This window comes from Camelus bactrianus, chromosome 2, assembly GCF_048773025.1.
Source record: "Camelus bactrianus isolate YW-2024 breed Bactrian camel chromosome 2, ASM4877302v1, whole genome shotgun sequence".
Taxonomy (NCBI): domain Eukaryota; kingdom Metazoa; phylum Chordata; class Mammalia; order Artiodactyla; family Camelidae; genus Camelus; species Camelus bactrianus.
Window position 1 is genome coordinate 80,137,884 of NC_133540.1, and position 25,779 is coordinate 80,163,662.

A 25,779-nucleotide genomic window follows, 5' to 3' on the forward strand; every position below is an offset into this window, starting at 1 on the left:
TTGTAAATCAAAAGCTCTAAGAAGCCTTTAAAAACTATGTTATAAATTAGCAACTAATCGGACAAAATAGGGAAAAGGAACATGTATTTTTCTCCAGCAGCCAGGGACATATATCTCCTCCTTTTTTCACCTTATTATGTAAAACTAGTAATATTTATAATACTAAAGCTGAAAAAAGGGCTTCCAGTGTTACATTTTTCATCTGAAATACATTGAAAACTCTGAAAATTATCATCTTTGGAATGATGAAAATACTGTCTGCCAAATAAAGAGGAAAATAAAGGAGAGAAGAAGGGAGACAAGGAGTAAGAATGATGGAGAGAGACAAGACAGAGAGAAAGAGTACTCTTAGGGAATCTGAGTTTACAGTTATATTTTCATCAATATCTAGGTTATTGTCATGGCATAAGAAATGAGGAAGTATCACTGAATATAAATAGAGTTTGACTGCACATGTATCACTTTAGATCATACAGAACCACCATCTTTTGTATTTACAAAGTCATCACATTTAGCAATTTCTTATAATTGTTCCCAATTTAATATAACTTCTTCCTATTAAAAGTAAGTCAAATATTTAAGTTATATAATAATTATACAATCTTGATTTTAGTTATGATTCCTTTAGCATTACTGACTACATATAAATCTAAATAGAATTAGTTCTTTTTATACCTTCCCCTACAATTGTCATATGTTGATCTTTGAATCTGGTTTTTAAAAGCAAGTAGCAGTTATTATGTTTCTTTACATCAGGGCTTAAGTCTTCTCCATGCTTGTCCTTTGGCTATACGTTTCTTTTCTATCCCATATAACTCTAACAACTGAGCTTTATTGATTCTTTAAATTACAAAATAAAATGAGGTGCCTTCTGGGAACTTAGAAAGTCAGTATTTTTTTTTCTTAAAGTTTATATATATTGAAGCCAAACAAAAGTGTATTTGAAGCTAACTATACACTCAGAGTTCTTGGAAATCATATCTAATCTACTTCAGTTTCAATTTCCTCAATTATAAAATAGAAACAACAGTATATTTCTGGCAGAGTTATTGTCAGAGTTAAATTGTTTCTATACACCTGGCATAGAGCTGGGTCTAAAAATGTATGAATATGTGCTGCTTTTTTTCCTGTTAACAGTTCTGTTTCACCCATTAGAACATAAGGACAATTGCCTTTATTATGAGGCTGATTGTTTAATTTAGATGAGCCAACAGAGAAGTGACAACTATTTTAATTGTCCTATTTTATTATGAAATGTTTCCTCATTTTTCATACTGTATTTGGTTTTTTTTTTTTGAACCCATTTCTTTTGAACTTCCCACAATCAATTAAGAATTACATGAAAATACTTTGAAATAGAAGTCTCTTCCAGTTAAAAAAAAGTTCTACCTGAAATCTGTGTAATCTCAGAATTGGTGGGGAGGTGAAGAATCATTTAATCATTTAATTTACTGTAGAGAGGAAATTTCAAAGGTCACACCAGGTTCATGAGGTGCAGAGGCTGTTTCCAAGTCAGAATCCTTACACAATCTCTTCACTCACATTATACAGTCCAGTTTTGATTTTTTGCTTTCCTACCCCATCCCCAAATGAAACAAAAGCAACAAAACAAACGAAACTTGAGTAAGATGGCACTTCAATACTCCAACAGCCAAACAAAAAAAAAAGTGTTCACGTACAGGAGTGGAGAATTAAGGTAAAATAATTTATGTGCACAAGAGTGCAAAAAGCGAAAAAGTCAGAAATGAGAGTTCTTAATCTACAACCCAATCGATCTCTCTCACTCAAGCACAGCATGTATATTGGGTTTATTTCAAAAGTTTTTTTCTTCCCCCAATTTGAATATTCAGATAGAAAACATGCTGTAAATTCTTGATTTTTTTGTGTAGCCTAGTCATAGGGCCTCTATTGTCCAGGGTCAGAGCTTCATGCTCTTAGAAGCTCCTCTCACTCACACTTTGCTTTGCTCACTGAGTCTTGCTTTGCTTTATTTGTTCCATTCCCCTGTCCCTGCACAATCCTTCTACCTTAAAATGCCTTTCCACTTCCTCAGTTTGGGATCTGAATATCGGTACAAAGATCTCCTCCAGAAGACCCTGGTGGCTCCTAGGTCATTCCGGGATGCCTCTGCCTCGGATGGACAGTGTAGTGCTGCTCACACAGATGTCAGATTCAGCCCACTAGGGATTTGAGTCAGGGTGACAAAATTAAGTGGAGCTCAAATGCATTTTAATGGAGAACGTATAACATAGTGGAAAGACACAGATTTGAAACAAACACACCTGGGTGAAAATGTCAGTTTGCCACTTTCGAGTTTTAGTTTGAGTGATTTTCACAAAATTAACCTCACTGAGCTTCAGTTACCCCAGAAACTATGGCTCACAGGATGCTGTCAAGCTTAAAAGAGAGAATGTGAATAAAACATTTAACAGTACCGGCACACGGCAGGTCTTCACACACGTGTCAACCCTTCTTCTTCCTTATCGTCCCATTTAAGATACCGTGACAAGTTCGGTGTTCAGAATTGTCATTTATTGTCAGTTTTTGTCATTTGCTGTCATTTATTGGCCTTATTTCTTGGGATCTCTATTATTTTTAGTATATCATTGCTTTTTACACTGACTTGAAAGTCAAACTATTCCCTTTGGCCCACTTTCGTATTTTCTAGGAACAAGATTTTTTTTCTCTGCAGCTTTTATTCCATTCTCTACTAACTTCAGAAGAAAATAATTTAAGTTCTCCTGAGATCTGATCATGGGAACACTGTGGCCAGTCTCTCCCTTGATGAGGCAGGTCTCCCTTGGTTAAGACTTTCACCTTCATCAGATTTTTTCAAATCTCAGACTTTTTTCCCCCCAACACTGTGCCTCCTGAGTGATTAATTTATTCTTCCTTCAGTCCTTGATCGAAGTTTGTTATTAATGGCATCTCCAGTCCTGTAACATATATTTAATTCCTTGCAGCATGCCTGGTTGGCTCAGTTTATTTCCCTCTCAAATTGAAAGTAAAATTTTCACTCTTACTCTCATACACACTCACACTCAGAAACGTCCTTAGTTGTTAAAGACCCCGACATGAGGAGCTGAGCGGTTGCAGACTGGACTGGACAGAGAGGGCCCCCACCTCCCAGGGTTCCACATGTCCCAGAAGGCTAGGTTACCATCCCAGGGTGGTGGCAGCAACACCAACAAATGTTAGTTCACAAAACAAAAGCAAACAAACAAACTCCAGCACTTCACCTAGGGTTGTTTTTTATTAAAATTGCTTTCAACTTTTAAAGCTAACTGGCATGTAGTGAGGATTTTCTCTGTGCCAAGTACTACACTTCATGAGCCTCCAATCTTTAAAATCTAATCCAGGTTTCAAAATCATCAACAATGCTTTTTACTGTGGGAGGCAGCGGAAAATGTTTTTCCTATGTATTAGCTTCTAACGTTATGTGCTGAGAGCACTCACATCTCGGGGCCTGGCAATAAAGCATGGAAGAAATCAGACCATAAAAGTAAAGTGCTATCCTTGAGTATGATTCCAAGGCAACTGCTAACAGATGTTTTCCTCTTGTCCCCAGTGGGAAAAAAGTTCCTGTTTTGGGTTTACCTTTATTTTCATCTGAACGAAGAGTGAAGTTCCCCCAAGTTTAAGTGCATTATCTGTTGCTGCTTGTCTATGGCCCTGAAGAGGAGACCTGACTTAAGTTGGCTTTATTATTACTGTGTAAATGCCCTCGCCACCCACTCTTTCCAACCGCTGACTGTCAAAAAAAAAAAAAAAAAAAAAAAAAAAAAGCTACTGCTGTCACAAAACAAGGAGTCCTCACTGTTGTGACATTTCATTTATCTGGGCAGCAACATGCTTGAAAACAGACTGCCTAGTTCTAAGTAAAGGATGGAAGACAATCAAACCCGGTTAGGCAAACCAGTGTTGACATATTAAATCATGCTTGAACTGAGAGAGCAAAAACAGACACACACAAAACCTCCTGAAGAGAGTTTTAAATAAATAAATAATACAGGTCAGTCTGGTTCTGAAAAAAGAAGCTTTTAGCATTGGAAAGTATTGGGACTAGATGGATATGGGGAAATCATACACAGGGGCCAGTGATTATGCTGCTTTCTGACTATGAGGTGCAAAACTAGAGGCAGTGTGGTAGAGGGAGCAGGAGGGACACTGGGAAACCTTGGCAAAATCATGTCACATTACTGTCCAATCCATAAAATGGAAAATAAAATTTTGATTGTCCCATCCTTTATGTAAAAAATGTCCTAATGGATTCCCTTCTAAGCGCTTTGAATTCATCAGAAGAAAAGCCTTTATGCATATGGAGGAGTGTATTATTAGTCTCCTGCACAATCACACAGCAGGAACTTTGCAGCGTTCATTCTCTAAGTTGGATTCCTGCTAACAATTCCATCAAAGAAATGGAGTTATCCATCAGTCAAATTATCATTTGCTCTAATTGTTACTTCCCTCAAACTGTGGCTCTTCTTTCTCTCCTTTCCTGTTCTTTTTTTAAACTATACCTTAACAGCACTCAAATGAGCAGGATATCTTCAAGCTCAGAAAAGATCAAAGCATATCAACGAATCACTTGAGTTCTTGTGGATGAATCCCTACTGATCAGCCTTAAATGCAGACAAAACAATTAAACATGGAAGAGAATCAAATAATAAAAGCTAAGATATGAACCACATCCATGACCAGAAATAATAAAGAATACAGAAGCATTTTCATGTAATGATAACCAGTTATGAGACCATGAATAGCTTAGAACTCATCTTTGTATTGTTACAGCTAATGAATGATACACTTTCTAGAAAAAACTATGCTGGGGCTAATGGCTCCATGCCTTCCTGCTTTATAATAATTGGCATGTCCTTCTGGAATAATGTACAAACTAAATTTAAAGGCAATGAATTATACTATTTAAGTAAACAGCATACTTAACCTTTTTTTCCTGAGTAGTATAAACTCAAGGTATAAATAAGTCAATTAGATAGATTGATACCTACAAATTCAGCTAAGCTTCTTATTAGTTGCTTAGATAGTTACTGTTCTGCGCAACCCTCTGAAGTAGTTAAGTAGATTTTTCAAGGTGTGCGGGATGTGGACTACATAAATTGAAGCAGGTAGAGCACAAAACATTAACATATTAATTGTAATAGAAATATGGCCCTAAGAAGAATCAGAGTTTTTTATTCAGGATTATCATGGATGCTATATGTGATTACAAACACAAATCAATTTGTGATTAAGTGTGTTTGTATACTATTCAAAGAATAATAGTAGAACAAAGAATCTGAAGTTAAATATATGATTCTAATCCCAAGTCTAAAATGTGGTGGTGTGTGTGTGATACTGGGCAGGTGAATGCTCTCCCTACCTCCAAATCCTGGACCCCAATTTCTCTATCAGTTTACTGCTCATCATAAAATTTACAACTAATATGTTAAGTCCTGATTAGCTAAGGTAAGTCACAGAGTATGCTAAAACTGAAATATCTTACCCCCCCCCATTAAAGTTCTGTTTCTTCTGCAAAAAGGGATCATGTGTTTCACTTATTTTGCTGTAACGGAGAGCTTATGAAAGATTTCTGTCTGAATTACATCTCCATTTTTGGTACTATGAAAAATATGATTATTATTATTGCAATAAATAGAACTGATACAGCACCTCTAAACTCGTGTCTTTTGTTCTCACTTTATTCAGGATGAAATTATTTATTATACTTACTAAGTTGGCTGATGACATAAAATGAAATTTTGTGGTATCATTTAGTATCCTTTATGTTAAAATTATTTTAAACAAAACAGTTTGCCTACTACTTTATATTTCCAAGGTTTATAAATGTTTCTTTTATAATTCTTTCTCAAAACCAAGGTGTCTTTTTACCTAAATTAATTATTAGAAATATTATTGTTGGAGTAGTTTTAGAGATTTTGATAAAAGAATATGGAAAAAATGTAAGGAAATGGAGGAATTTTTTCCATATGTTCTGCAAATCATTTTAATTCTAACACTACCTGCAGAAGAAGAAAAGTAAAAGGTAACTTTTTCTATATTCATTACAATGTTAAGATGTCAATTGTCATTAAAAGAAAAAATTTACTTTATTTGACAAATATTTCACTTCAACTTTTTTTAGCTATTATCTTTAGTAAAATAACATGTTGACTAAAACATAAATGAAATGTACTTTGGAAAAATAAACTACTTTTTATTTCTGATATAATGAATAACATTGAATTTTGCATTTGGTGAGTGGGGAGTGTTTCAGACAGGGATGTATATATCTTTCACTAATTCTACCTTCCCGTTGGCCAGCAACAGTTTTTCAAAATTGAAAAGTTTTATATTTGGACACTGTATACTTACCGACTCCTCACTAAAGTTTAAAGTTTACTAGTTCACCAAAGGCTTTTGATTCCAATAACATGAAGGCCTAATAAAACCTGAAAATGCTCCAGGTATGAACACCTAGAAATGCTTAATTAAATAGAACAAAGTCTGGGCTGATAAAGTTAATTCATACATCGGGACTCACAAAATGGAGACCGCCTCAGTGGCCCAGCACATGTCACAAATCTAAACCTAAATCAGCCTTCACTATGAGAAACGCCTGTCAAAGAGACCTAACATAACCATGACAATTCTCCAACTCAGTATTAGTTAGCGTACCTTACTCTAGAAAGTAGGAGGAAACCCCACTTGTAAGGAAACCCCACTTCCTAGCCAATCATGCCTGTTTCCAAGTTGCCTCTTCTAAAGCACTAAAAAGCTCACTCTTGCTCAAAATCCCTCAGGAAGAGGGTCCCAACTGCTGGTGAGGCACTGTACTCCCCCAGTCCACGAATTATTGTGTCTTGAATAAAGGACATCAAACTCGTTACTAAATTGTTTTAGTTTTGTCATTTGACCAGGCTCATTTGCTGTGTTTGGGTTTAATGCAGGGAAATTTTAAGAAAGTAATATATTGTGTAAGTCTGGGAAGAGAAATCCACAAGGGGCAGAAACAAAGAGGGAACCAAAGTGTGGCATGCTACCCGTTAGAGCTGGTTCCATCCTGCTGCTCTGCAGGCCTGGAGGGCTGAGGGCAGATGAGGGAGACTGGACGACTTGGACTTCTATGCCCCAGGGTCCAGGAGAAAAGGCCAGAGCCTTAGGTCCTAATTGTGGAGCTCTTCAGAGAGTCTGAAACCTTGAAGAACTAGCTGTACCCTCAAGAATGCACTGCTAATCCCAAACTCCATTACTACATGCAAAATAGATAAACAACTAGGTCCTACTGTATAGCACACTATAAGGAACTATATTCAATAGCTTGTAATAACCTATAGTAAAAAACAATATGTGGAAGACTATGAATATATATATTACATATATATATGTATATATATATATCTGAATCACTATACTGTACACCAGAAACTAGCACAACATTGTAACTGGGTAAAATGTGGCCCTTGTGCAAAAGGACAGCAAAAGAGACTTGAGTGAAGGCCTCTTCATAAGGGTAAGAAATCACAGTCTTCAAGAATCAAAATATGTGGCCTTCCCTGGATAATTGGGGTGGAAATTTACAATAGACACCAAAAGCCACCAAACCATAATCCTAACTACTATAATACTCCTTAATCCGAGCTACACATCACAGTCACCTAGGGAGCTTTAAAAAAATACCGATGACCCAGCCAGCACCACACAATGGATTCAGAATCTCTTATACTTGTGTCCAGCAATTTAAATTATTAAAATTACTGCATTGCACTAAAAAATATTGAGAAGAGCAGAATGAGATAAAAGTTGGTCTCAATAATGCCTCTTCAGTAAGAAGGAATGTTAACTCACGTGAGGAGCTCCTACAAGTCAATGATAAAAGACAAGAATTCCAAAAATGAATAGGTAATTCATAAATTTGAGTGATTAGGACATGAGTGTCATTTGTACTTTTTTCTCTACTTCATTGTAGTGCAATCTTCCCCCTAATTTTCCAGTACTGTTTATTAATAACAGTAGAAAGGATTGACAGTAAATATGGGATTCCAAAGTCATGAAGCAATTAGTAAAAATAAAACATTTTCATTAGGTCTAATACTGTCAAAAGTTACATGATTATAATCTATATCAAAAACTGTATTAAGGAACATCTGGAGGGGAAGATAAATATGTAATTAATGCATAATAGTCATGAAACAACATGGATAGTGCAATATTTCAACACATATTCAAAGGAATTAGGATAAATACATGTCTCTTCTTGCTCTTAGGTCTACATGGTCCTAAAATTTATCTGTATCTCAGTTTCCTCATCTGTAACACAAAGAAGAAAAGAACATTCACTCCAAGAGTCCTTTATATTAGTGCTTCTCAAACTTAGACGCACATAAATAACGCCAGGGATCTTGCTAAAATGCACATTCAGATTCAGCTTTTTAATGGAGAGGCCTGAGAGTCTGCATTTCAAAAGTTCTCAGGTCGTGCTGATGTTGCAGGTCTATGCACTGCTCCTGAAGTAGGCCGACTTTAGATGCCTTAACAGGCTATCTCTGCAGGTGTATGTTGTATTATTTAACATTTCACACAGAAGGTAAGTTGGGCTCCGTCTGATTTTGTATTTGGTTACAGTCACACAGCTACCAAACGAAGAGTGAGAAACTAAGAGCTGTATCACCTCAAAGCCCAAAGCCCTCCATTTACTGCATACAAAAATCTCCTGGTGATTCCACAGATCGATTTTGAGGTTTTAAGTCTACTTAATGATTTTATGCCAGTGTTGGCTACTTTGATTCTTATCATTTGCATTCTTCTTTTTTTTTTTAACTTTTTGCCCTTAAGAATCTGAGAACAGACATAGAGAAGTATGCTGAATCACACTCAATGAGTTTTCAACATTAAATGTTTTTGTATACATGACTTTTCCCTTGAGAGCTATGCTGATTTATGTTATCGGACTTTGTGAAAATCTTTCTGCTGCTATCTGAAGCAAATGATAAAAGAAGCAAACAATAAAACAGGAGGACTACATTTTGATTTCCCAGCACATTTAAATATCATGGATTTTACAACAGTTCTGAATATATCAATTCAGATATATGATGATATATAATGGCCTTTATCATTAAACATTTTTTTCTGATAATTATTTTTCTATATTATTTCTAGGTTTCTATATTCTATATCAATGTATATGTTATAGTTCTATATAAATTTACTATAATAAAAGTAGCTTATCCAGTGCATCACATTTTAATAAATATTTATTATTAAGAAGTGTTTTGTACAGTACGAACCACCTGAACATGAATATAATCATAAATTTTCCACCCATTTGATCATAATGGAGCTCAAGTTCATTAATGCTACAATTCCTTTGCATAGTAACAATATGCAATGTGCCATCATCATAATAAAACATCCTAGCGGGGGAAGGGGTAGCTCAGTGGTAGAGCGTGTGCTTAGCATGCACAAGGTCCTGGGTTCAATCCCCAGTACCTCCCTTAAAGTATGTAAATAAGTAAATAAATAACCTTATTACCGCCTCCCCCCAAAATTTTTGAAATTAATTAATTAATTAATTAAAAAATAGTAATAAAACATCCTAGAGACCTACCCAAAGTAAAATGTACACAGTAGTCATTATGTGTTAAATATTGTTAATTAAATATTGTTAATATGAGGTACAATATTTATTTGTACAAACATGTAAGTATACATGTAAGGGTGGGAAAGGGAGACTCAAGATTTTCACAAGTATACTTTCACGAATGAGAAAGTAGGAGTAAAAAATCAAGATCATAAACTTGTCCAGGAGGGATTATAGAATGTTTGATATTTTTATTTCCTTTCCTTTATTGCAAAATCTACTTTTTTCTTTTTTTTTTACTATACATATACAGCAGAAGATTTACAAGTTACTAACAATTGCTGGACTGGTGAAATGTTAAGTTCTTAAAAAAGAAAAGGCTTTTATTCTTTCAACGGGTATGATAACTTACAAGTCACCATCCACCAATACTACTCATAAATAGAGTTGTTTCATGTTTGATATGCACGTATTTGACCCTAGGTATCATTAGGAATTCTCAATCCTTAAGACAGTATAACATGCATGTGAATAGCCTCTCTTAGCAGGTAATTTGAGGAAGTAGCAGCTCTTTTATTTCTCAGATTTTAACGTGCACATACATTTTTAAATACAATTTTAGAAAGAAAGTAGATATACACAAATTGATTACTGTAATATAATAGATCCCTGCACTGAAAGCTCCCTCTGCTTGTTAAGCATACATGTTCTGCATACTCTTGACATGACTTTTTTCCCAAGTCTATGTGAAACATCACCTTTTCAGAGAAATGTTTCCTTACCACCCTAACTAAATCTGTACACTCATACTGCCAATAACAACTCTCAAAAATTGTAACTGTAGATGTGAGTCCACTCATATGTTTGTATGCCTAGCTCTCTGCATTCTTAGGATACAGAAACTGTACAGATAGAATACGGTGCTTAGTACAATAAGAAATTAAAGAATGAGTGATAACACTGAACAAGAGAGCAAATCTTTATAAAGAGGGTTCTAATACATTTACATAGCTTTGATCACTTGATAAATAAAAAGGGAAGATTATTCTTGGATAAATGATACTACTCAAGAATATACTCTCTAGTTTGAGCAAACTAGAGAATTTTCTAAGCTGAAGCTAACCTTTGTTTTCCAAAAGACAGACACAGACTCCTATAAATAATTTTACTTTGAATGAGAGATACAAGATAGCTAATGTTTACTGAATGAGTACAGTTTGCTAGGCACTATTCCAAATAATTTTCATATAATGTGTCATTGGATTGCTGTGAGGTAGGTGGAGATGAGGAAAACAAGGAACAGAGAGATTCAATCACTTGGACAGGGAGGTAGAGCTGATAAATGCAGGGGGAGGATCTGACACCAGGCATTCTGGCTCAGAATCTATGTGCTTAAACCCCTAGAGTAAGCTACTTCTCGCCAGCAGCATGTTTCCCTATATCCTGTATTTCCTACATCATTATATCCAAGTTAAATTAGTCACATTTCAAAACATACACTTCTTCGTTCTGCAGAATTTTAAGAAAGGTACACTTCCTTTGTTCTGCAGAAATCTAAGAAAAATGTTCACTTTTGCAAAAGGAATCAGTCTATAAACACATTTAGTTTTAGCAGTATACCTGCTCACATAGGCAGATGAAATATAGATTAGCGGTCCCCAACTAAGAGAGATTTGGCCCCCAGGGGACATTTGGCAATGTACGGAGGCAATTTTGACTATCAAAATCAGGAGTGCAGTAGCCTTTTGAATCCAGTAGGGTAGAGACCAAGGAAGTTGTTAAATATCCTACAGTGAACAGGACCAGACTTCCTGCAACAAACAAGTGTCTGACCCAAAATACCAATAGCATTAGTGTTGAGAAACCTTGACTTAGAAAAAAAGAAAAGCAAAAAATAAACAGAGCAAAAAAAAAAACAAAAAAAGCAGAGCATGCTCTAACATTTTAATAGAATTAATCCAAAATTATTCAAGGGAGAAGTTAAAAGGCAAAAAAAAATCTATTTTTATTATTCTTATGTGTAATACCTGCATATGGATAAAATGACAAATACTTAATTGTCTAGTGGTGGTTTGCAGCATTAGGACACACACACACAAACACATTCACACATCACTGATACACTGTGCTTCCATAATTTCTGTGTTTTGTTAAAATTTTGAAATTAAAATTAGTTTCCTTTTGTTGCATAAAAGAGCAGACCAAATAGGACCAAAAGTTCAACCCCTTTGATGTTTTTTGGTAATATGCCTAATTAAAAATAACTAGACTCTCCAATGTATAATCACATGAACACGTAATAAACAAAATTTCCAGCCAATTTTGTTTCAAACAGAAATATGCACCAGAAGTTTGAATGATCAACGTACTGCTCCCTGCAGTATCTGTATTGTTTCTGAGTCAAGGCTCTTTCTTGAGCTCAGTATTTTCACTACATTTTCCTTGCTGGGCAATCATCTCCCAGTTGGACAATTAATAAGTGCTTTTTCTCCACAGTCCTTGGCATGTAACCCCCCTTACCCTGTATTTGAACATGCACTATATACCTTCTTTACTCTGACTGGTTTTGGCAGTGACCCACAATCTAAATCTCTTTCCTCCATTTGATATAAGTGAAACTATAATCATCTAGGGGTAATTTCAAATTACTACTTCATTCCACTAGCAACTGATGAAGATTAGTGGTCTTGCCTTGCATCTGAGTAAGTCAGCAACATAATCACAAGAGAACTCAGCAGGCAACATTTGATTCATGTGAACTCAATTACCTCTGTCAAACACATTCACTTCAATAAAAAGCAGAAACTTCCAAAGTGGCTTTTTTGCTAACAATTTTGTACTCAAAAAAAAATTTCATATGACTCTGAAGGGGAAAAAATAGCATGAATTTCATCAGAAATAATAATAAATAGCAAGTATGGAAACATACTTCTATAAATGGATTCAATACATTATTAGTTCCTAAAAATAAAGAACATTTCAAGGAAATAAATTTGTATACTTAAAGCAGTTTATCATAGAAAATTCAGGCTTATATATAAGTAAGCCTTAGAAAAACAAAGGCACTCTATATTTTAAGTTAATACAATAGAAACCAGAGTATTTTGTTACCATTTTAAAATCAGAGTATATGGAAAAGGTAGTCAAATTCCTTTAAAGGAAGTTTAAAAAGGGGGCATGAATGATAGATCATAAATTGCTAAACGGACAGGAACTCCTTAATCGCTTCTTAATTGTCTTCTGGGTTGAAGCTATATGTTAATGAGCTGCCTAGCATTCTGATTCCTGAAGGCTTAGTTGCTAAAAGCCCTTGGGTCAAGTCTGCCATGCCCTTCACGTATATCAGGTCACATAGACATGATCTGACAGCAACTACCTGGTCACCTCCTAGAACACTCTGTAAATATTAACATAAGATAGTCATTACAACAGGTTTACTCAAACTTCAGCTGCTTCATATAGTTAAAGCCTTAATTAAATCCCAAATATTTTGGCTATCAAAGACACTGAATAATCAAATGTAAATATGTAATAAGGCTATGCTATAAACCCGTTTCAGGATATGATGTTTTGAGGTCTACAAAAATCACCAAGATGACCTCTGTCGTAGTTAATATATCATATGACAATCACATATAATTTAATACCTAGAACTTGAAAATTTAGCCTGAAAATCTTAGGACTAAGTAAACACTAATTTAAAAGACGTATTTGTCAATTCTGTGACCAAGGATATTTTCTACACATAAATACAAAGGTAGAGATCAACCAATAATTTTAAAACACAGTACTCTTTTGTGTCTTTGCCCATTCTATTACCTCTTTTGATTCATTTTCCTTACCTCTTGCCTTTTGATTTCTCATTCCTTAACACAACATATACCACTACTGTCAAGGAGTATGTGGTCCAATGAGGGTGGGGAGTGAGTTATTAATCAAATAATAAATTAACAAACATGTAAAAAATCATAACTCTACATAATTCTATGAAGGAAAAATATATGAATAAATAACAGAGGCCTGACCCAGTCTTCAAGGGTCAGGAACAGCTTTTTTGAGGAAGGGGTGTCAGAGCACAGATCTGAAGGATTAGTGTGAGTTAATCGGGCATAATGGAGATAAAAGAATGTCCCTGTGGAAAGGAACAGAATCATAGGTGGACGAGTAATGAAAGTGAGCAAACTGCCTTTGAGAAACTAAAAGAGAGCCAGGGTGGCTCATGCAGATGGGAAGAAAGGAAGCCTAGTTTAAGATGTGTCTAGAGAGAGAACAGGAGCAAAGCCATGCAGGATCTTAGGCTACTTTAAAACCTTTATTTAAAGGAAATCATTAAAGAGTTCAAAATAAGTGTGTTGGGAATAGGTGGGGACTAGAGGACGGGTGTGTGGAACGACCAGATTTGCATGTTTGCAGAAGCGATACACTCACGTGGTTCAAAAAGTGAAACTATATACAAAGTCATTCATTATATTTAAAAATTAAGTTCCAATAAGATACACTTATAGACTGGAGGGAAAAGGAAACAGAGATATGGATGGTTTTTATGAGATAGCTGGGTGGTAATTTCTATAAATACTTTGTGATGGATGAGAACTGAGAAGTGAGTAGGAAGGAGATGTCAAGAATGATTCCTATATTTTTGGCCTATCACAAATTGCCAGAACATCAAGATCCCTACTTAAAGTTTTGGGGACAGTAGGTTAAAATCAAAGAATGAGTCAGAGCTATGGTAGAATTTTATGTAATACACACACACATACATTTACATTTGCATGAACACATTATGTATAGGTTTAAACATTGTGGGGATATCTGTGATGTTTTACTTCTCCATAAAAAACCTTCTGCATTTACTTATTTATTCAATAAGTTAAGTTATTTATAGGCATTTGAAATTCCTCCTAGAACAGCCACATATCATCTGTACATGGGACAACGCCAAGAGGCACTATTCACGTAGACGACACTGTGCAGAATGCCCTCTGGAGCTCTGTAGTCTATAACCTTCATGACCCACAGCCTTTGTTTCTCCTACCAGAGCAGGTGACGGACGCATCAAGACAGAATCCAGTTACATAAGTTTCCTACAAGGCAGCCTTTCCAGCTCACCTCTTCTGCTCGCAGGCCTCTACTTCTCAAGTAGTAAGGGTATGGGAAGAGAAAGATATGCAGAAAATGCTTGCACTAAAAAAAATTCTGTCAGAACACTACTTCCCCAAAACACTTTCATGATAAGCACCTGCAGAATATTTTAATCCCAGCAACAATCACAAAATATCCTCTAAATGCAGAGGTCCTCTATGCCCTGAATCAATCTGGATGAAGATAAAGGTCATTGTATTCTGAGCTAAGTTACCACATATCACTCTCTAAAATGATGTAAACAAATACTCAAATAGAGCATGCTGTTTTACAATACTAGTAAACAAATTCTTAGAAATACTAAGATTTATATAGTAAATATTTTAGAAAAACGAATGAAATATATTCAAGGGATTATATTTAATTTCTGCTTCTGATTCTATAATAACATATATCTTCACCTTACAGCAAGAAGACTGCTCAAAAAGAAGAGTTAAGGTAAAGTTAGTTAGAACTTTGCTTTAAATCCAATCCTAAATAAAATATGATTTATTTCCCTGACAAACTTAAAAGCATATCCAAAACACAATTTTGATTTAATAAAATGTTATGTATACATATAAAGGAATAGAGAGTTGTAGATTACAGGGAAAAACAACCATGTGCTTAATTGTAGATGACAATCAAATATTAGGTGATGCTGAAAAGGAAATTTAAATATGGTACAATGTGCTTCCAGAGAGAAATAATTAGGCAAAGTCAATGTGATTTACAGGTAATTTCCCTAGTTTTGTTTCCCTGGATCTACAGTCAATCTACAGTTAAGCCTGAACAAACTTGAGCAAGTTTGATTCACATTATATAGTGGATTTAGAAAAAAAAAAATGCACATAAAGCTACCAGTGGGATCAGGGGACTTCTTAGTATTTGGTTTTCTCCTCAGTTAATACACATTAACTCTCATTACCTATTTGGCACGTGCATATTATGCTGAAAACAAATTCAGGTTCATAAGGATGGTTTTCTTTTAAGGAAAACATTTTCTCTTCTTCATAAGCTGTTTCTCACTTTGTCATAAAGTATTATCCTGTTCCAAAAAGCTATCAATAAATATCCAAGTTTAAAAGGGCAACTCACCATACTGGGAGCAAGATGAGGATATTTTCAAATGAAGAAGGAAGCATGCATGATCAAGTTTCAACTTAAAAGAAAAATTAAAAGAGAAAAAGAATCTCCAAAGTGCAAATTGCTTTAAAATGACCTTTCTGTATTGGCTCTATCTCTAAATGGTCATGTTCTTGGGCACTACTTATTATGCGTTTAAAATTGGCCTGTAAATTCTTAAAAGCAAGCATGTAATAGCAATTATATGTAAACAACATAGTAAACTAAGTTCTGTCAGCTTACAAACATTTTCCTATGAAGTTCATAAGGCTGAACTTACATCTGAAGAATTTTTAAAAGGCAGTTAAAAGCATGCCAAAACAAGTCTCATCTAAGGTTTGCATCTGAATTTCATATAGCAAGTAAAGAGTGCTGTTTTTTCTTCATGGAGAGAAAATGGCAGTAGTGGACAATAATCACACAAAGAAAAGTGATACACAAAGAAATAATCCTTTGGCTTGAGTTGTTTGAAAATAAAACTTTCTGAAAGCCAAATGAATACGAAATATTAAGACACTGAGTATTAATTATGTAAACCCACTTAAATATTACATTAAATCTTTCATCATTGCCAGAAGCTTTAAAATTCTGAGAAGAGAGAAATCAAACTTGAAGAGAAATAATCTCCATAAATTAGCAAAGTAAAAGATCATTTGCTCATAATCATTGGAAGAAATACATATACATGATCCAACTGAAGCAGACCGCCCCTGCAGATGCACAGGCATACTCTTACCTTGACAGGTGCCATTTTTCTCTTCATATCCTGCCTTGCACATACATTTCCCGATGGGCACCAGCCACTCCCCTTCTGCGCTGCAGTGCATTTTGGGTGGTTCATCGGTCACCGAATGGTTGACACAGGAGCCCGACACTTCAAGCAACTGAGAAGAATCAGCTCCAGTGATTGTGTCCGGGAAGACAGCCAAGTGTCGTACCACCGAAGGGCATTTTTTATAGTACACACGCACGGAAACCAGAGCAATGCAAGCACCCACATCTTGAAAAGCAAGGTAAAATCCCTTTTTGCTTAGAGGTCCTACATCTCTGACCTCTGTATTCAGTTTCATGACACGGTCACCAAGATCAAGTTCTGTAAAGCTTTCGTCGGCAGCAATGGTATCAATTTTGATGTACTGGTTTTCCTTGATGTTTCTCCCATTCTCATCATCTGACTCAAAGTAATACATGTTAAAAGTTTCCTTACAGGTTCCCAGTCCTCCAGGAAGGCTATTGCAGTCCCGCAGAGTAAACTTGAGTTCTATGAAGATTCTGGAAGCACCTTCATTGGAGATCCAACTGGTCAAAAGCCAGTTATTCTGATTCTGTTCCATAACTTTGCATACTTGGTATGTGTGGATAGGGGCATAATTTTCATCAACTTCACCAATCTCTTCCCACTGTATAATACAAAATAGACAATTTTTTAAAAAAAATTAGAAGATAACCGGTAAAAATTGTCAAAGAAAACTAATGCAGGTGTAGAAATTTCTGTAGCCTCAATATACAGTATTAAGAGAAGGAGCTATACAGTGAGAATAAAAAGTTATTTTCATTTTTAAAATAAGTACATTAACAACGCATTAGCCATTGTTTCCAATGTAACTCAAAGGTGAAAATATATGAATGATATTCTCCAGAAAAAATCATGTATCTCAGAGTAAAAATAAAAGAAAATTGAATGCCAATGTAGTTAACAAGGAGCAGTGAAAGAAAGTATGTATATTTGGAATAAATTTAAGTATGTAAACTAACAGGGTGGATAAAGTTTGAGAGAAAAAAGGAAGTGCATTTTTTAGAAGATACTGAGAAAAAAATAGTAAATGTTGAAAAGAAAGGAGAAAATTGTAACATGCGAATCCACATTTATTTAATTCTGCCATATCATAAATAACACATCAATGTAATAAAATGTGGAAGAAAACACATTAGTTTAAAACTAATAATAGATGTTTATTCCATTGAACCAATCTATTTAGATGGGATAACAAAGTATTTTTATAAATTGGATAACAAAGTATTTTTATCCATGAATCTAGAGACAGAAAGAAAATAAAGATAAAAATTATAGATGAGCAATATAGAGAGGCTTGTCACTTCAAATATTAATTGATTTTTGTTACATATCCTGGGAATGTATCCATTCTTTGTTACTAATGCATTATTTTATGCACAATGACCATAGAAGGTCTGAATATATATGGGGTGTAGAAAAATTAGTATGATTTATATAGCTTCTAAAGTATTTTTCAGCCAAAGAATAGATCTAAACTTCCCTTTTTCCGAGTAAAATACTACAGTTTTGAGAATGTCAGTGTCCCATAACCACTTTCTAAACAATGTAAAACCCGATTTTTATTCTTCATAAAGATGTTATTATAACTTAGGACTTTTTTTTAAACCTGTCTAGAATCTGTATGTACAAAACTATGTAAAATTTTGTTTTAAATCTTTAAAAATTGTCCTGAAACACATATAGCAATGAAACCACACATACTGACTTTCAATAAATCCAGAATGTGATTTCAAACATTAACTATCAAAGACAATAAACTTCACAGAACCTCATTTCTTTAGACATGAAATTAAATGGAGCATTATTTCTTGATTCTGTTCAACTGACAAAGATGTGAAAAATATGGAGGCAGGAGGGATGCACATAAATCGTACATCTCAGATGGCCCCTCTCAAAATTCCAGCTGCCATCAGACAGACAAAAGTAAAAGATGCCAATGAAGGAAAACTGCTGAGCCCCTTAAAATCACAAGAGAGAGACATCAAGATTTTATCTTCCCTAACAACTCCCACATTAGGGTGTTATGTAAAGCCTTAGTTCACTCATTTAATCTCACTTTTGCTCTCTCAAAAAATGTATATAAACTGTACTTAGTCTCTGATTTTTTAAATCAGCTTTCAATGTCAGCACTCTCTCACTAAACGACTTACAGTTTCTTCCTAAAGCCATTCAGGTATCAATCTCTTTATTATAAATGGTTAATGAATGTCATGATCAATATTTCATGCAAAAAAAAAATGAAAACAACAAAAATGATCAACTTACTGCAATAAGATTAATTAAATGTATTTTCTTTAAGTTAGTAAAATGGAAAAGAGCATTAAAAAAAAGCTCTTCTCTGAAAAACAAAAACCAAAATGCTATGTTAGCTCTGATTTAGATTCTCTTATTTTATAATAGTCTTCCAATACAAAACACAAACATATTTCAAATCTTTGGCCTTAAATCATTTATAGAAGACCTATTTCTGCATCATATATTCCAATAGATATTCCAACAGGACCCTGCTAGCAAGTCAAAGGAATTGGACAAGTAAAAGAAATTGGAAATAGCAGCATCTTCCAAGATTATAAGGCAGGCAAATCACAGTCTTTGTACAAAGTCCAAGGTATCACAGATATTATTAAAAATGCAAGCCAAGCAGCACTTGACAAGACAACTTAATAGTTACTGCTTCGGGTGATAATTTCAAAGTCTGTGCATAAGCATCTTACTTCTCTGAATATTCTCAATTAAGAAAAGAAAAACTGTAATTTTCTTTGATGTTAGAATCTATCGTGGTGGGATTTTATTTATTTCTCTTTTTTCAAGTGTCCAAAATATAAATGAAGACTCACATTTTCTACTTCTAATGAATGAACAGAAAGACCTTAATTTAAATAATTATGGCCATAAGCCATTCAGAAAATCGAATAGGCAATATATACATAGTTTTCATAAGTATCTGCTCCTATTTAGACAAATATGCTAAGAAACAAACAAAAATATTTCATTTATTTTACACTGACTAGCTGAAATGAAACTTTGAATTCTTCCAACTTTTTCTTCCCTGTTAATACAAAGGAGCAAGGGAAACATCTTGCTGTCCTCAGCAAATTTCTTACCTACGAAGAAGAAACAAGGGAATAAAGAGAAACTAATACTCATCAAAAACTTAAGATCATAGCAGGTATACTCCTAGGTACTTGTGCAAATGTCAAGATTATAGTCATTTAATGAAGGGTGCAGACAGAAACCACAATATTTTCAGTTCAGCTTTGTTGGATTTCCTATGATCCTGTGGTTTGATAAAAGTATTAGCTGATCCTTTGATTACTGCAAGTGTGGTGCCTGGGCGTTCTGGAAATGTGGCCACTGAATGCAGTATGATGGGTGTAGCTCTGTTCTTAGGTCCAGCTCTTCCTCAAGAGCCACCGTCTGAGTCTAGGCTTTTTTCTAGTTTTGATTCCTCATTATTCCTATTTCTTTGCCTTGATATGCAAATATGAAAGAATTGGATACCCACTCAGCTTGGACTGATTTGATTTCTCTCCCAAATACTTGGTCTTGCTCCTTTTCCTACTGGGCACTGAAAACTCCAAGTCAACTGCATTCTAATCCCATGCCTGGCCAGGCTTTGCAAGTGGAAAAGAAAAAAGACTTGTTTTCATATCCACGTATGTGCCATGGAGTTACCAACTTGTCCTAACTCAAGCCATTACGAACTATTTTCTCCCAGCCTGCCTCTCACTGCACTATTAGGTTCCTTGTCCCAAGCTCCTATTGTCTCTTACCTTGTTAGTATTGATCTCATTTCCAATCCCCTACCCTATACGGCACTTCATTTGCCTTCACAACTTGAAAACACTGATTCAGGGCACACAGCTTAGAGTAAAATCTCCCCTTATATCATGTCCCTCAGTACACATAAGGAATCTTCAAGTGAACAAAGTTGACTTTGACCTTTCAAGTTATGGGGGTGCCTATTATCTAGTTCTTTTTTCACTACTGTGTGTCTGTGTATGTTTCTACACAGAGATTGAACGACTGAGGCTAAAGTACAGAGGGAAGGAACTTTCTAGTAGAGGCCTGGGTAGAAATACTCAACTGGTCTTGTACAGAGGAAAGATTATCAGCCTGAAGCCCTAGAATTAGTCCCAGTTCTTACAGTATATAGATGTATAAGCTGAGATTTAACCCCTGGCACACTGGTTACCTGATCTAGAGTAAGAACTGGGGCTCTCTCTCCACCCCAGCCATCTCATGTGCAATACAAAACACGAGAAGGGAACTTAAAAGACCTGGTTCTACTACTCATTTTAGAAATGAGAAAACTGAAGACCAGCCAAAAAACCGGATTTTCCCAAGCTCACAAAATACCACCCTGACCACATGAACATCCCCTCTGCCTGTGTGTACCTCTGCCTTCTTATTAGCGTGATGCTGTCAGTGATGTGTGGATCTGTGGGTAGGACTCCTTGATTCACTGCGTTGATTGCTATGTCACTCTGTCAAAACTAAATTCATGGTTTTTTTTTTTTCAGATATGATCTAACCATGAATAATTAATTCACTCTTTCTTACTTCCCTCTTTCTCTCTCTCTTTCTCTATATATGTCTTAACACTCCAAAACACAGATAATGAAGGTAAAGACACCACTGTCTTTTTCTCTTCTATATCTGAGTCTGACACCACAGGACACACAGTAGGGCACTCAGTAAACATTTTATAATGAATTAACTAATATCAAGCTTATATATTTCCCTCCTTAGTCCAGATATCTGTTAACATGAAATTTAAAATAATTCAAACATGGTAAATAAGTGATTATTTGATTTGCCTTTTATTTTTGTTTAAACAAAAGTAAATTTTGTTCTCTGTAAATTGTCTAAATTTTATAAATTCAACTGAACGGAAAGTTTATGAATTCATATTTTTGAAAATTACTCTTCAGTAAAAAGCTCTAGGCATTTATTTTAAGACATTTTCTTTTCCAATCATATAATTATTTTTAGTTTAGTTTTGCATATAAACTTTAGAACTATTTTCCATTAGCTTTACATTTCCCAATTAAAACTTACAGCTTGGTTTTAGGTATATAATTTTTAGCATAATATGTTTTAACATATTCAGCTTTTATTTTTCACTCACTAGCCTTCTTCACAATTCTATACAGATTAAAAGCCCAGGATACAGCATAGCAGTTAGTGGCAACACTCCTTTCCTATTTCAGTCAAACAATATTAGGACCGTCTTAATGACTTTCTTTGGCAGAATGATGTTAAAATATAGCTAGGAATCAATTGCCTTCAGCTTTACTTTGAAGTGTCCAAAGCGTAACTTCATAAGAAGACCTTGTTTACTACATAAATGCTTCCTTGAATATAGAGGTAATTGTCCATTACACTTTACTATCACAATATTTTGTATAATGCATTTTGAAATGCTCTAAAAAAAATTAATTCTAGGCTTCTCATTTTATTCAAAATATTGCTATATATCATTTATTTTTTAATTTTCTATGTGTATACATAGTAAGTTTGCTAACTTTACTGAAGATATCCTCATCTCAAATTACTAATTAACTGTCATTTTTCAAAGAGTAGTACCTCTCCACTATTGTAGAAAGTTCCTAGGAAATAATTTGACTATGTGCTCAAATCTGGAAGTCAGGCACTTTACCCATTTTAACCAGTGAGCAACACATAATATGTTTACCTAAGTCTAGAATTTCTGATTTTGCTTTTGCAAAAATCAGATGGAACACAATATAAAAAATCAGAAATTTAAACCCACCAAAGATCTTTTGTTTTTCTATTACAGCCTAGTTTTTTATAATAATGTATTTTTTAATATCAGATTATTTTGTTTCATTATTTCATGCTTTTTTTTCTGTCAGTTTTGCTATACTGATTAAAATTAGGTCAAATATACTGAAGTAACAACCTAAATGAACTGCTTACTTTCTTGTTTCCCCAGGTGCATAATAAACAGTTACTAATATTCTTCTCCACATTTTATAAGACTTGATATGCTTACATAAAATCATTATGTTTTCCCTCCCTGTTGGATGTACAATTGAGCTCATTTGTCTGTGTGTGCATGCAGAACTCTGCTGTTACTGAATACACTCAAACCAGGGCATTTCCCCTGAGAGAAAATGGGTCAGAAAATCCTCAGAGAATAAGTGATTTAGGAACATGATTAATGGCAAAAAGGTGAGGAATCCTACAATTGTTGGGATCGACTTTTTTGTCTGTTTGTTCTTACTACCTTTGATGTGCTACTGTCCACTAGAAGCCATGCCTCATTAGGAAGAAACACTGTATTATTAAGACCAATGCATGCTGGACAGAAATATGAGTCCCTGGTCTGCCTGCCTGTCCAGTGGCTGCCCAAATGCTTGAACAGTGAGAGTCAAATAGAGGACCAAACTTTAGCTTGGGTCATAATGCTTTGAAAGACCTTTTGTTATAATTCAAAGGTAATCCTGGAATGTGTGAAAACCTCAAAGCTATAATACAGTAAAGAATTGCTCTGAGCTACAGCTAGTCAACTGACATTTGAGAAGATTAATTTTCTCATTTCACACTACATGCATGCCATAATCATACAGAGCACAACCACATCATCTTGCAGATGAGCAAACTGAGACCCAGAGAAACTGATGCAATAATTTATGCCAAATTAATGTTTCAGATCAGAACCCCCTGATATTAATGTTTTCTCCTATTGAAGGGTTAAAATTCTAAAGCATAAAATATAGTAGCATATAAGTTCATTTTAACCAACAAAAGAGAAAATTTTTCTTTACCTAATAAACTAGGTATTTATGTTTTGTGTCAAAACATAAAAGTGTGCAGTTTTGTTGCAGAATTCTAGCACTCATCTTTCCCTGATCAGTTTACTGTCTTTTGGATCAGGTCCACACAAGTCCATTGAGCAACTGAAGTATCTCAGTTTTTATGCACAACCACAAGGACAAAATAGTTTAAAGGGGGAAAAATATGTAGCATCAGTTTCTGTGTGAGAAGTTCAATCTCTCTAATAGCTATAGTTCTTTAGTAAAATAAATATGACAAAATATATCAACTTTCAGCAAAAATCATTGGAATCATAATTCTGTTACATTTCCTCAATAATGTTAGGGGAAAAAAGATGGCATCAAATAGATATCTGGGTTGTTTAAAACATCTTTAAAATTCATGACTCCAATGTAGCAATATTGCTAGAAATGACTCAATTTTCTATGTGTGAAATAAAGCTGAAGTCAATTACTTTATTCCTCATGGAACAGTACAAACATTTATGGGCTCAAATCCAATTTGTGAAACAAATAAAATCACTTGAGAAAGATAGAGATTAAAACTTTCAAGTTTATATAAATATTTTCACAGGGAAATTTAGACAATTGAGCATCTGTCTACAACACTAAATATGAATGGCAAAGAGGAGATTTCTTTTTAACCTGGAAAAACAATTCATAGTTGTTTTTTTCTCTTTAATGTTTATTTTTAAAAGTGGAAAAAAAAAGCAACGATTCTTTCTCCATTTATTCTTTTTTTTTCAGTGTTTCCTTAAATTGTTTTTTCTTTTTAAATTTTTTAAATTGAAGTATAGTTAATTTACAATGTTGTGTTAGTTTCAGGTGTATAGCAAAGTGACTCAGTTACACATATATGCATATATTTACATATATATACCTTTTCAGATTCTTTTCCATTGTATGTTCAATAACTTGCAATAACCTACAATGGAAAATAATCTTCATTTATTCTCAAAAAGTTAGCCAGATGCATGAGAAATGACTTAGAGATTGGAAAAATCAAAAGCATCACATTAGATAAAATATGCACTGAGAAGTTTATGATTTAAACAAAGATATCTCTTAGTAAAATAATGTAAAATAATTCAAAAACAAAAATGTACATATCATGATTACTTATATATTTGTTGTTATTCCACTTTTAAGAAGGTAAACAATTTTATATTATATAAAAGGATGAATTATGTCATGAACAGTTCAAGTTTTTTAATCAGCTTTTTTTCTTGAAAAATTTACTTAGGACAACAAATTCAAATGTATCAACTGGTCAATAATAATTTTAAAAGGTAGAATGAGCTAAGCGAGTTGGTATGCTTGAAATTAAGTTAATAAATTGAATTAAAATCTTAAATGATCTCATTAGTGTTTTATCAAAAAGCTGTCCCATTAAGTATGGTACATTATATCTAGTTTGTCAGTGATTTTGTGCCACAAGTTATACTTTTAAAAGCAGCTAAAAATAGATTTATAAACCACTGATCTATTTTAGTTCCACTTTACAGTAAATAGGACATCTCCATACTTAAGTTGTAATAGCTGTATATTTTCTATTGTTTTATACCAAGAAATAGTCCAACAACTTTTAAACTGTGGTAACATAAATAATCTTTTGTGTATTATTACAAAAGTTTACATATTCTGTGAGTTTTTATGTTTCTAAAGAGATAACTGTGATCTCAGTTACTTTGCTTAAGAAGGAGTACACATTTAAGATCTAAGGAGTCATATGTTTCTGCTGTTTCAGGATTTCACAGTAGAAACACACACAGATGTGCATGAACACACACACAACAATGAAGAATTCCCTCATGACAATCATGAGATGTTAGAGATGGTCCTATTAGCGTTATTTCAATGTACATGTTCTGAGTAACACTTAAAATTTTAGAGTAACATTACTACTCTCTTTAATATAAATACTGTCTTCTCATAAATAAGTATAAATTCTGTGGGGAAGCTTTCTTTTCAAAGCAATACGAAGTTTCAGTAAATGAGGGAAAAAAACTATTTCACTTGGGATTCAATTTAATGAAAATAAAGTAGATTAACCTCTGGTGTGCTTAATGTTTCAGCAAAATAGATACAGTTATAACCTTACTATTCTACAAAGAAAAACAATGCAGGCAACCATTTGCAACTCTGGATTATTTATCCAGCCTATAAAACAGACCAGGAAATATAATATTGTTTGTGATCTGTGGTCATCATGCTACCCTCATTTGCAGTAGATACTACGCTTCTGGTGTAGGCCTTCACAACAGCACCCAGAAACCAATTCCATAGCTCACGTTAATCATATTCTTGTAATCAGTGGCTATTCAACATAAATCTCCATCTCATTTTTTTGTTGG

General features: G+C 34.3%; 1 protein-coding gene across 14 annotated transcripts in view; it reads right to left on the reverse strand.

Annotated features, from left to right (window-relative positions):
* EPHA5 (EPH receptor A5) overlaps positions 1 to 25,779 on the reverse strand; it is a 314,401-nt gene that overhangs the window by 233,021 nt on the left and 55,601 nt on the right. For all 14 annotated transcript variants that reach the window (XM_074344128.1, XM_074344124.1, XM_074344129.1 and 11 more), the window contains one exon: positions 16,563 to 17,226. In XM_074344128.1, coding sequence (XP_074200229.1) covers positions 16,563 to 17,226 — 664 coding nt within the window. The remainder of the gene's footprint in view (positions 1 to 16,562; positions 17,227 to 25,779) is intronic.